The sequence below is a fragment of the Haemaphysalis longicornis genome, unplaced genomic scaffold (assembly GCF_048455015.1).
Source record: "Haemaphysalis longicornis isolate Haplotype H1 unplaced genomic scaffold, Haemaphysalis longicornis Haplotype H1 scaffold_5, whole genome shotgun sequence".
NCBI classification, from domain to species: domain Eukaryota; kingdom Metazoa; phylum Arthropoda; class Arachnida; order Ixodida; family Ixodidae; genus Haemaphysalis; species Haemaphysalis longicornis.
Genome location: NW_027526385.1, coordinates 67,334,030 through 67,347,215, shown reverse-complemented (window position 1 = coordinate 67,347,215; position 13,186 = coordinate 67,334,030). Strand labels below are relative to the sequence as shown.

Genomic DNA, 13,186 nt, shown 5'->3' with positions numbered 1-13,186 from the left:
CTAAAACACCAATGGGTCCTCAATTGTAATTATGCCCTCCTGAGTGACCAGCCCTAGTTGTTATATTCCCGTTTTAGTCCCTGCCCACCCTTTTTATAATACTTCCCACCACTGTACTGCAATTCCGTGCTCTTCTTGAACATACCTCCCACGGGGGAGGGTATTTGTCCACCTCTTGCCACGAAATGCACCTTCCCGCCTAGGTATGCCAGGGGGTCACCAACTCAGACCCAGACGAGGGTCGACAGCGACATGGTGTCACGTCTTCTTTGTTCTCGTCTTCTTTCACGAGAGTCGACAGCGACATGGTGTCATGAGTGAAAGAAGATGAGAACAAAGAAGACGCAAGGCACGCGGAACGAAAGTCATCGACACCGGCTACGGCGCCGAAGGCCCGCGACCCCGGTACGAGCTTGCGCCGGTGACCAGCCAATGGGACGCGGCCAGCGGCAGCAGCTGGGGGCAGAAGCGGCCGAAGAAGAACACGGGGAGAGAGCACAGGGAGGCTTGAGTGTGGATCGAGACCGGGATGCGCGGCGGTCGGACGACCGGACCCGTGTCGTGCCCCAAGAGGTCCTCCTCAACTGCAAGCCCCAGAACTTCACCACCGCAAGAAAGTCGTGTCGCCGTGCGTCGGTAGGAGACCGCGACGCCCCAAGAGAGCTGCGTTCCCCACAACGGTGCAACGGGAGCTCGGTGCGCGCGCTACCACACCGGCATTGACACGCCACCTCGACCTGTCAACACCGAAGCATCACGACGGCGCCTCCGCGACGAGAGGTAGGGCAACTCCGTTCAGCAGCGGACACGGGTTGTGGACTTTTCATTACCGTGCTTTGCCCTCGCCCGTCATTTCCGGACTTTGACTGTTCCCCGTATGCTTGAAATTATTACTGTGTTCTATACCACTTTGTTGCCGTTCCCCAGTGTTTAGAAGTTCCCCACCGTTCTTTAGTTTCCCTACTTCGCTATGTATTTCCCTTGGGATTTTGGGTATAACATCATAAACTAGTCTCGTTTTCAAAGCTTCCTCTTCTATTTATTATTGTCCACCGAACCTGACAATGGACAAAGCAGGGAGAATCAAACGCATTCTTATGGTATCGATGACGATGCTTTTCAGAATTAGAAGGTGGCCGGTGTCACTAGCCTTTGGCGAGTTTCGATGAACTGCGCGACTTCAGTGGTTCTCAATCGGTGACCTGTATAGTAGAAGACCTGTACTTGTCAAGCTTGGCTGCTGCTGACAACGGCACCTCAGGTGTTGCGTATCCAACATTTCGTTTGCTAGGAAGTACTCGTCAGCTTCCTGTGCGTTCCTAAGCATCAATCTTATAGTAGCTTGAACTCGGAAACATTCAGCAACAACTGGATGACGCCGTTCCATGCAGCTAGGCAGCAAAGTGTGGTCCTCTCGTTTTTCCTATCTCATATGCGAACAAAACGCCGCAAGCTCCCGCTACTCCAACCCTTACCTACACCGACGCCGTACACGCATGCCGATAGCCGCTCTGTCGACCTTTGCGGCCGCCATTGCAACATCCTACGCCGAAGCCACATGAAGATTTGTGCAGCAGAGCTCCGCGATTATCCGGCCTTCCGGACGTGTGCGTCCACCAACACGTTCCGGACCCAGTACACTAAACTTTGTAGCACGCCGGACTATGGACCAGTTTGCTTTTCCCGTGGAGTTCCGGGACACGTGGCACGTCACAGCCTCCTCAGCATGATGGCTACACGCAACTCTCCCTCATCCTATCCGCATCCTATCCTATACACCCTATCCGCAGTTCGTCCTTCGGGATGCAGCTTGTTTTGCCCGTGACATCCGTGTCATCTGCCAGCCGTGAAGCCTCCGCGTGGTGGCGCTTGCTGTTTCCAATTTGCCGGGGAGGGAGCAATGGGAGTTTAAAACTGGGGTTGACGGGGAGATGGGGGAATGCAAAAGTATTAGGTTAGCTAGAAGCAGCGCAAGTGAGTAGAATAAAAGAGGCAAGTCGGTTGCTGACAACCGACGCCCCATTTCAAAGGGAGAGTCACTAATCATCACCATCTTCGTCGTCGTCGTCGTCGCCGTCGTCCTGTCAGCGCAGAAGAGTAAAACTAGGCGCCGCAGTTCCGGAGGCAAGAACCAGGTCGTCGTCGATATACCTGGGGCCAACTTTTGAAGCGAAGCTTCATATGACTAAACGAAAGGTAAATAGGGTAGTCCTGTGCACCCAGAAAACTCCTCACGCGCAACCTCATGCACATGCTCGAGAAATAAAACAGGTTGGAGGGAAGTTTGAAGCAAAGGGAGAAAGATGGGGTGTGTTTATAGATGGTGTAGCTACACTCGCGCAGCTACCGACACTGGTAATTGAGAACAGCGCATCGGAGGGAGCGAAAAAATGGCCCCGTGTCTGCTCCTTTCCTTGTAAATGCCGGTGAAAGACGATAGTCGACTGGCGCCCCTGCCAAGTAAGTGCATTCCTTCTCTTTCCCACTCACCTCTCGTGACGTTGCTCGCCCTTCTCGTTCCTCCCAAGGTAAACACGCTGAAGGTTTGCCCAAGTCAGTTTAAATTTACCGCGTTCCAATACTATATGACCGACGCCTTGATGGCAACGCTGCCGTACGGCGGAAACGCGCGTGAGTCGAGACACCACCCTACTACAATGTTTATAGAACCACGTTGCCCTACTCCACGAGCGTTCCAAGCGTAACGTGGAACCTACCTAGTGCAACCTTTTGTTGCTGTTGCCGTTTCATTTCTTAAATGCCGCAGGAGCTATAGCAGCGTGGGAAACAGCAGACGATGGTTTTCTGCAGTTGATGTAGTATTTCATTTGATATCGCAAAAATCAAGCATGCATGATTTTTTAAATAAAGAAACACCGCAAATATCACTCGTGTATTGATTTTCTGCCCGATATTTGCATGTGTTGTTCTTGTTCAACAATGTTGACAAGTATGAACATTGCCACCGGTCCTAGACGTTTAGATTTGGCTGTGGGTATATAAGACTATTGCGCAGTCCCTGTTTCACTTTGGCCGGGTGGCTGAATCGAGTCACAGACAGACAGACAGACAGACCGAAATTTCTGGGTTTAAGTAGCCCAAGAAAGACTATTGTGTTTGAAAAAGTCTCGCACCAGAGCGCTCACGCAGCGAGCTACTACGTGACGCACAGCTCGAGCAACAGCGGCGGTGGTGCGGGTAAAGCAGCGTCAACGTGACAATGGCAGACACCCGCCTCGCGTCACAGCTTCTCTGGCTAAGCATCTGACGAAGTGCGTGGTCCCATTTTTTATCCAGCAAACGTCAACGGTGTTATCAGAGATGGTGTCACGACCCTCACCGTTTCGACAACGTAGTCACCGTCTACGTCTTTGACGAAAACCTCCGCCGCAACTAGAAGGAACGGAGCAGCATCCTGAGCTGTCATCGCGCACCGCTACAGCTCATCCCGTTCACCCAGAAGTTGTGTGCGCTGCTCCTGACATCATCCAAAACGCCATGCACACCCTCCACAAAAAATTTCTCCCACCTCCCCTCGCGGGAACCCCTGTGTAGATGCGACGCATAGGGGGTTCCGTTGTTGTTTCCCTTAGGTTGATTCTCCCATCGCGTGAAACGTGCCATGAACCCCCTGCCGCGGCTATGACGCAACGTGGCGCGGCTATGACGCAACACAATCCAACACAATCCACTTAAAACTAATCCGATCCAAATCCAATCCAATCCTAGCCAAGCCAAGCCAAGCCAAGCCAATCGAATCCAAACCAATGCCCCTCGCGAGAGAGTGTTCGCTATCCGAGTGGAGAGGGGGTGAGCGGCAGAGAGCGCAGCTCGCGTGGCGAGGAGAATGGGGGAGGGGTGTGGACGGACAACAACAACGCCGTATGGAGGGACAAGGCGAGTGAATGAGATGCAGTCGCATCTAAAACGGGGGAAATAAGTTATTTCAAGGGGTATTCACACGACGCAGAAATCCGCCGTGTGGCTCCTAGGAGTGCGCGCCACGTGACCCCTACGTCACGGTTTCTCTCCGGCGCATGCCGCTCCGATCGGAGGTCAGAGCTTCCGCTCGCGAGCTACAAACGATCCGATGCTTGGCGGCGGAGGCTGCGGGATTTCGTCCGCTCGTCGGGCAGCTGGCCGCGACTCATGTTCTAGAGCGGTTGCAGGCGCTTTATTTTTATGGCTTTTTATTACACTGGGCACGAAAATGCGCCGCGCAAACAACAGGCGCACTGAAAGAGCCGCGTATACCCCCAGCATGGTCGCTGGGCGACGGCGACCGCGAAGTGGTGCAGGCCGCCGCAACTAGCCCGAGCGATACCTTGTTATCGCTCCTCAATGCGCAAAGAAAGCTACACATACGAGAAAGGGGGAACGATGCGATAGCAAATTGCATTAAAATCGTCATCTGCGCCGCTTGCGAGAGCGGCAATCGAATATTCGCCGCAGTGTTAAGCCTAAAATCTCTATGCGGACCGGCCGGCTGCTCCCAGTGCGCGGTCGCTCCACCCACTGACTCGCGTGTTGCGCGCTGTTCTCTTTCCGTGGCAGCGCCTGCATCGCGTCAGCGGCCAATTTTTAGGCGGCTGACAAGATCAGTACGTAGGGGCTGTAGCAGAAATTGCCGCCGTCGCAGAAGCGGCGGTGCTATGGCAGCCCTGTTGTCGAGATAGACGACTGCAAACAGTGATATCCGTCCGAACAGCGAAGGGTCTGGCCGAGCAGAAGTCCGCCTGCGGTGACGTCACGATCTCCCTCGGATTTCCCCGCTGAAAGGCTCCGTCGTGTGAATACCGCTTTAAAGATAGAGCATGCGTAATATCGTGCTTTTGTACTTTCAGCGACTTTCTTCGGGGTATCCAGCGAATTAAAAACGGCGCGCCAGTAGGGTGTACCTAAAAAACCTAATGTGTTCTGTAATCCTGGTACAAGCAACAGAAATCCAGCCAGTGTCATTCTTGTAGCTGATGTGCAGCATTTGAGGCCATCGGTGCCCTGATGTCGGCAGAAAGGCTTCGCTGTCGTCGACAACTTTGCGACCGAACTTCGCTGTAAGGCATACAATCAGAGAAATGCGGCATATTCTAGAATAGTAAATAACGTTTCCGGTTCAAAATCGTTGTCCCCTTTTCATCCATCGTAACAGACTCCTCCTCACAAGCGGAGAAGGGCAGCCCTTCGGGGAGGAGCGGCAGACGTATATCAAGTTAATGAAGCAGACTACTCTGATAGCTGATACTATTGTAACCACAGCTTCAATCAAATCAATAAAAAAATTCGCACATTATTTGTTTATTGTACAACGATGGGCCCATCTTCCCGTTCGCACAAGTGACCCAGAGAAGGGATGGGGTAGGGCTGAGGGGACGGGATCGAAACGAAGGGTTCAGAGGGGGCGATGACACATTAACCGGTCGAATGATGGGCCAACATTACAAAACAATGCACAGGCCCATGCGGCATCGCAACAGGCTTTTTCGACGGATCGCCTCGTATTGCATTGTATAGGAACAATATCAATTCTTACGTGCCCCATATACATTCGTTGGGTTCCCATTTAATTTCATATGGGCCCCGTATAAATAGGTATAGACCCATATGAAAGCATATGGGTATACAGGGCCACTATACAGGACCCATATGAGAACATATGGGTCCTGTATAAAGTCACATGGGCTTTGCCAGTAGCAACGGGTCAGTCTTCCGAGACGGAGCGGCCGACGTGGCTCTGGTTGATGGAGCAGAGTAAGCGGTCCACCGTGGCCGGAGACAGGAACTTCAGGAGGGCGATCCGGAACCTGTCCTTGGCGCCTCCACAGAAGTACGATCGGCGTGGGCGCCGGGAGCTGACGGCGTGGAACATGTTGTCGACGACTTCGTAGAGGTCTTCGCGGCACCGCCTGGCCAGGAAGTCGAGGCAGCGGGAGCGGAAGTTCTCGAAGTAGCTCTTCCCGTACGCCTCGCGCACACCTTCGGGCGTGTCCTGCCACGACTGGTCCACCGAGCACTGTATGTGTTCGGGCATGGCCATCCTTGTCCTGCCGGGAGGAAAAAAATAGGGGAAAAAATTGCCATCCCTTCCTGGCGAAACTTGAGAGAAGCGTGAAAGCTAAAAGGGCGTCAAAACTTCGCTGAAAGTTCGAAAGTGCTTTCAATCGATTGTAAAATCTCCAAAGACCCAAATCGTAAACGAAGAACGAACCCAAGCGACGATTTCTCGCGCACTAAGCAAATGCATTTACGAACGGTCTTTGTGTATACCGATACAAGGTTTAGGAGATGAATGCTTACTATTGTACTCCTTTTCCATGATCTATGCATGTATTGATTTGATTGATTGTAAGTTTTAACGCGTTGACGCAACGCAGGCGATGAGGCGCGCCGTAGTGGAGGGCTCCGGATTAATTTTGACCCGCCCGGGGATCTTTAACGTCCGCCGAAATCGCGTACCCACGGGCATTTTTTCGCTTTTCGCCTCCATCAGAAAAGCGACCGGAATCGAACCCGCGTCCTTGTGCTCAGCAGCACAACGCCTTAGCCACTGAGCCACCGCGGCGCGTCTATGTATGTATTGCCTTATCTTTTCGTGATTTTCAAGTTAACAATGTTGACACAATGGAAGCCCGGTTGTGGCCAGTGTCCAGAGATGTTACCAGAGCTTTTCGTTAGACCAACTGGTGTATGGGTAAAATGCATTAGTTTTTTGACAGGACGCCATCGGACCCACTAAGAAAGCTTTCGCTTTAAAAAAACGAATGAGGGAATAAGCATTTAGCCATCCGAGACCGTCAGCAGCGTTTTCCGACAAGAAATCAAGCACGCGCCGTTTACGGCGGGTGGCAACAGCACGCAAGCTTTAATCGCAAAGCGGACCCTTCACGTGCGTGATTGTAGAGTCACAGTGATGAACTGTTTGAAATAAGTGGTAGTTTCTCTCAGAGCAGCGCACAGAAGGGGAAAAGCGTGTTGTGCGTCCGTCACAATCAAAACGCCTGATCACATGAAGCCTTGCCTAAACAAAATTCGTCGTGGGTAAAACAAGATTTTATGACGCTTCAAAATATTTTGAAGCACTCACGCATCACTGAAATGCAGTGATACTAATTAATAATAAAATGCTGTCTTTATATTAAATGCTTGTCCTACACGCCATTTTAAGCTAGTGAGAGGATGCCGCCTTTCTCGTGTAGGAAAATTCTGGTGTCTCTAAACGCATTCGCTTTGATTGTTCATATGCATGCCGCCAAGCCTTTTTTAACCACTTCAGCCGAATGGATATCTGTACACTATAGTCTCAGTATAAAACATAGACATACATGATGACCGGTATCCTTTGGCTCAATCTTGTACAATTCAATCTCGCGTGTGAGTTTCATGGTGAGTGACCGTAGGCACAAACCAAAGAACTGACTGATAAGCACTCCGAGTTATATGTACTCGTACGCATGTACACTTGCGAGTCCCCATGTACAGTCTTTGTCAAAATTTTGTGGGCCACGGCGACCGTGGCAGGAGCAGGCGCGCGGTCGAGCAGGGGCGCTGCGCTTGCCGCTGTTGGCTGGTTACGCGGCTAAAGAAAGTGAGGGGAACTTCCGCACTTCCTTTCGCATTATGGCTGACGCGATAAGCGCAGCGGGGCCGTTTTCTTAGAGTCGCTTCTGCGCACGACCTTTGCTCAGCGCTTGTCGCGCCGAACACGCTACAAAAGCAAGAGCAAAAGTTCCCCTCGCTCTCTTTAGCCGCGCAACTAGCCTACAGTGGCAAGCGCAGCGCCCCCGCACGGCCGTGCGCCCGCTCCCGCCACGGTCACCGTGGCCCACAAAATTTTAACAAAGACTGTACTTATGAATACGTACGTTTTTTTAATTACACAGTTATGTGCGTGTGCCGGCTCATGAGTGCCTAGGAGGGTTGTCGTGAAAACATTTCATCACCAAACCGTTAAATGTGAATTAATTTTAATGAAGCATAGTGTCAGTATAAGTGTACGTGTGTAACGAGTGCACTATGCGCACCGTTATTAACGTTTGTGTCAAATTCAATGAATTTCCGCCCTATTTCAGCACAAGCGTTAAGTCCACGGCAGCAAAACTTTCAGAAAGATTTCAGCCTCCTCAAATTCATCGAGGTCATTTAGTGCCCTGCCATTTACATTCTTTTCCATGAACAAAACACCAGTTGCGACATATGCGACATATTTGCAGCTATACGAAGAATTGGGCAGACAGTGGTCGATTGACAGTGACCCACTATTGACAGTGGCCTCGCAAGTAGTATAAGGAGACATCGGGACATTGGTTGTCCCTGTGTAAAGTAAAAAAATGACGTCAACAATCTTACATGGTTTCTTACAAGAACTCAACAGTGATATCCTTGTGTACCACCCGTGGGTGGTTGTGTACTCATGAGTACGTAGTCGATCTTCAGTGTGCATCTATTCGTGAGTACGCATGCGCGTTCCTAGTGAGTACGGACTCATGACCCACAAGTACGTATAAGTGCTCACGGGTGACTATGTTCTCGTGACTACGCGTGAAGTCAGTAGCGAACACGTTTGTACCCGTGCGTTCTTTACCTGTAGAGCACAGGCTCGATAGTGGAGACGAGGATGTCCCACTTGCGCATCTCGCGGCGCAGCCCGTCGGCGAACGAGATAATGGCGTGCTTGGACATACAGTAGAAGGCCAGGCCCGGGTACGTCACACGGCCTGCATAAGGAAGCACGGAGAGTTTAGCAAGCTTGGAGAGTTTAGAATGTACGGCATTACTTGTCGAAAGCCGGAAAGCTATACAGTTTATTGAGATTAACTTGATAATAGCCAAGGTCCCGGAGCTTCCTGCCTTGTAGACAGACAAGGGGTCCTGTCAGCCGGAGCTTTACCAAAGCTTCGACGGCCACAGTTTCCGGTTTCCACCTTCCATTTTTCGACACATCGCCACGGTTGGACACCGCTTTTATATGGAAGCTGAGTGCACCCAGTTTCGCCAATAACTGTCACCAAGATTCGTTTTAAGGTTGCTCGTTACATAGTTTCGTTTTAAGATTGCTCGAAGTGCCTATGCCAGGGGTGGTGCATATGCATTGGTACCGATCTCTAGCTCCCGGTGATCGTGCCCTTTGAACGCTAGCGCTGAATTACGCCGCTTAATTGTGACGTAGCGGAACGTTTGAGCAGCGGGAAATGTGAATGTTTCTCAACGCCATTTGACTTTTCGCGTCAAAATAACAGAGAATTATCAAAGACGTCTTCTATCAAATAAAACGAGCTTGTTGTCTTCATGGTGGCCTTACCCATAGTGTTTGCGCAATGCCCACCGAAATAGATTCACTCGTTAAGCAAGAAAGCATGGTACTTACCGGCTACACTGGCGACGACGACGATTCTGGCGCCCGGGGCGCTCTGCCGTCGGCGCATGAAGGGCAGAGCCATGCGCACCGTGTTCACCACTCCGAACACGTTCACCTCGAAGAGGTAGCGCGCAGCTTCCGTGCTGCCCCACTCCAGTTCGCCAGCACTCATCATGCCGGCATTGGCCACCACCGCCCACAGGGCTGCAAGGGGTTAAGAAAGACTTGTTGGTGGGCGCGTTGGTGCATCTTAAACGTAAGTAAAAAACTGCACAATTTGAGACGGCCACAAAAAGGGAGGAAACACAGGGCAGGCGCAGACTTGCAACTAACATTTATTACAGCAAGGTCAGCCGGAACCCCTGCCACTGCGCATGCGCAAAGCAATACGATAACACATACAATAAAAAAAACCCAACAAAACAAGCAACCTAACTCCGGTCATCAATCTGGTTGCACAACAGCGAGATGAAGTTTATTGATGAGTGGAGTTTGGTTGTTTGTTTTGTTGGGTTTTTATTATTGTTATTGGAAGTGTTATTGCATTGTTTTGCGCATGCGCGGTGGCAGGCGTTCCGGCTGTACTTATATGTGACCTTTGTGTAATAAATGTTAGTTGCAAGTCTGCGCCTGTCCTGTGTTTCCTCCCTTTTTGCGGCCGTCTCAAATTGCGCAGTTTTTTCACTTACGTTGAGGCTGCAAGTGGCTAATGAAAAGGACACTTGTCTAAGGCAGTTAGCTTTCTCGCTTCGTTCTTTTGCCTTGCGGCGTATTAAAGGGGAAGCAGAGAAAGGAAAATTGATATGAGGTAGGAAAATAAGGGAAGGGGGAATATGAAAATTAAAGTTAGGAAAGAGGGCAAGAAGAGTGGGGAAAGGGAGGGCAGTTTCATAGGAAAGATTCATAGTGATTACAGCGCAAAACAAAGACAAAAAGACGCAAGAAGGGCAAGGACACAGATAAGAACTCTCTAGTGGAGATAAAGTGCTCCAATGACCTATTTTTAACGCATAATGGATCATAACTGCCACTTGGTTGCTTCAGCTTGCAATGCTTGATGCGTGACACCAGCAAAGGTTGCTCATCTACAGATTAGGATGAGAGCAATTGCTTGTTACACTATGTGCGAAACGAAACACAGTTATGTAAAACAAGCACTGAAGTACAAATATGTGGCGCATGGAGTGGTGCTGTGTGGTCAGGAGTGTGCTCTGATTAACGCCCACCTTCATGTCGAAATGATAGGGCCAAGGCGTCATCGAGGCACCCTAGGGTGGACTAACCATGCGGCCGTTTTTTCTGACTGGTGTACCTATGCCTCAAATCATTTGTAGTGGATGTTGGTAGATCGTCGCCATATTCATCATCATCATCATTACTTGACTGTTTGAGTCTGTCCTGAGCCGCCCGAGTCCATTATTTCACCTCGAAATTCCTTATTCCAAACCTGCAACGAGTTAACGGCCTTTTCCTTCTTCTACATCCATCTCTCGGTATCCACTCCGTTACCCTAATTGTCCACCGGATGTCACTTCACTTCACTACATGGCCATCCCAAGTCCATTTCTTCCTCTTATTGTAGCTACGATGACTCCCACCCGAATGTTTTTTTTGTCTTACGGGATCCTCGTTCCCTATATCCTTAAAAGTTACTTGCGTAATCCTTCTTTCGATTGCTCGTTGGGCTGACCCAAGTTTTCCTGCGAGGCGCTTAGTAAGGCGCCAAGTTTCTGCCCCAAAAGTAATGCGAAAACGTCAGGGGAAACATGGCGAAACTTGGCGAAACCTGGCGGAACCAGGGCACAGCCAGAGGGCGCGCTAGATCACATAGTTTCGTTTTAGAAGTTATTGTAACAACTCTAGGCAGTACATAGTTTCGTTTTAGAAGTTATTGTAACAACTCTAGGCAGTCAAGCCATGTCAGACTCAAGGAGCAGATGAGAATACTGACGCCGTGGTCCCAGTTCTCCGGCCAGGGTCTTGGCTGCGCGCCTGAAGTGTTCCTCCCGGGTCACGTCCAGGTGCACGACACGCAGCGAGGTCGAGCAGAAGTCCCGAAGCATGGTGGCGCCCTCCGAGCTAGGGTTCAGACATCCGGCCAGCACTTGGAAGCCGGCCGCGTCCAACCGCTTGGCCAGTTCGTGGCCGAAGCCCGTGTCGCAGCCTGCGCAGTGACGAGAACTTTCATTTCATTCCACTTACCATACACGGTAACATTTATTAAGGTATACCCTCAAAGCAGTTCATAAGGCGAAAGCAATAAATGACCGATTGAACAGAAATAATTTACCACCCCTGCCTGCAGGGAGTGAAGAGAAGCGCGATACCTAAAAGTGCGTCCAACCGGGGCTGAAAGGTGCGTCCAATCAATCGACAAACCATCAAACACCCAAATAGCAAACGAAGAATGAACCCATGCGACCATTTTTCGGGCAGTAAGCAAACGCATCTACGAAATATGTAAATGTATACCGATACGTGGTTTATGAGATAAAAGTATACTTCTTATTCATGTTCGATGCGTGTACTGTCTTATCTAGAACCGTTCCTTTTTTTGCGATTTCCCATTTTAACACAATGGAAGCCTGGCTTCAAGGGACTCTGCAACACTTTCGATAAGCGCTTTCCCTCTTTCCTTCGCGTGTGGAACCACTTCGAAAGCTATAGTTATCGCCAGCACGGAGCAGCAATGCGTTATTTGCTCGTCGCACCAGATACGCCTTTCATTTCTGATTTGTTTTGTGGTTTTCTTTTTAAAGTTGCTATCGAAAAGCGTTTATTGCCTCACCTGAAGGAAAACCGGCCAACAGCCGCTACACGGCCTTGGTGACGTAATTCGGGCCGTCGAAGAACTTCAAGGCCGAGAAAGGGAGAAAAATTTTTGAGCGAGTTTACAAGTTATCTGATGGGCATAGAGCAGTAATGTTTGGCTGACGTACTTTGCAACCTCCTAATCTAAGTACTATGTTTGTAGGGTGACTACGCTCTGCAAGCATTTAAAATTTTTTAAAAAGCTGAAAAATGTGTTGCAGGGTTCCTTTCAGGCTCGCGCCGTGGGTTTAGACATCTTATGGTTGGACCAGCCAGTCTATTTGGAAATGCACTTTGTTTTTTCTTTTTTTTTTTTTGACAGGACGGCATTGGCCCCAGTAAGAAAGCTTTCGCTTTAAAATCCGACGTCCGGCGTCCGTAATTGCGAAACGACTCCTAGACCACAAGTCTGGAAAGCGTTCCATCGTCATCACCGTCATCAGCCCATCTAAGTCTACTGGAAGACGAAGGTCTCTCCTACAGCTTCGAAAGAAAGCGGCAGCGCAACAGACTGGACGGGACGAGATAGAGGCAAGCAACAACGCCCATGTGTTCGAGATTTCGGCGCACGTTAAAGATCACCAGAATCCGGAGCCCTCCACAACGGCGCGCCTCATCGCCTGCGTTGCGTCGGCGCGTTAAACCTTACAATCAATCAATCAATCAATCAATCAATCAATCAATCAATCAATCAATCAATCAATCAATCAATCAATCGAGATTGAGACAAACACAAGCGCAAGTGTTTGTCTCCTCGTCTCCACTGTCGCGCTGCCGCTCTCTTTCGAAGTTACGCGCCCGCCAGCTCAAGTTTGAACTCTCCCACAAATCTCCAATGACTTCTGTCCTGCGCTGCCGGAGAGCATTCGTTGCCTCCGAGTACTTTAACGTCGTCCCTTGGTCAAGTTAATGGTCTTCCTCTTCGCCTAGTCCCGTCTCTTGATAGACACTATGTTAGCCTGGTGGCCCACCGGGTCTCATTCCGCCGCATTACATGCCCCAAGGGTCCGGTAGCGCGAGTTC

The 13,186-nt window shown here is 50.3% G+C and overlaps 1 protein-coding gene across 3 annotated transcripts in view; it reads right to left on the bottom strand.

The window, feature by feature from the left end:
- Positions 1–5,285: 5,285 nt before the first annotated feature.
- LOC144138371 (17-beta-hydroxysteroid dehydrogenase type 6-like) overlaps positions 5,286–13,186 on the bottom strand; it is a 32,297-nt gene continuing 24,396 nt past the window's right edge. For all 3 annotated transcript variants that reach the window (XM_077670621.1, XM_077670619.1, XM_077670620.1), the window contains 4 exons: positions 11,304–11,516; positions 9,362–9,556; positions 8,579–8,711; positions 5,286–6,041 (listed from right to left, as the gene is read on the bottom strand). In XM_077670621.1, the coding sequence (XP_077526747.1) occupies positions 5,699–6,041; positions 8,579–8,711; positions 9,362–9,556; positions 11,304–11,516 (884 nt within the window). In that variant the 3' untranslated portion in view covers positions 5,286–5,698. The remainder of the gene's footprint in view (positions 6,042–8,578; positions 8,712–9,361; positions 9,557–11,303; positions 11,517–13,186) is intronic.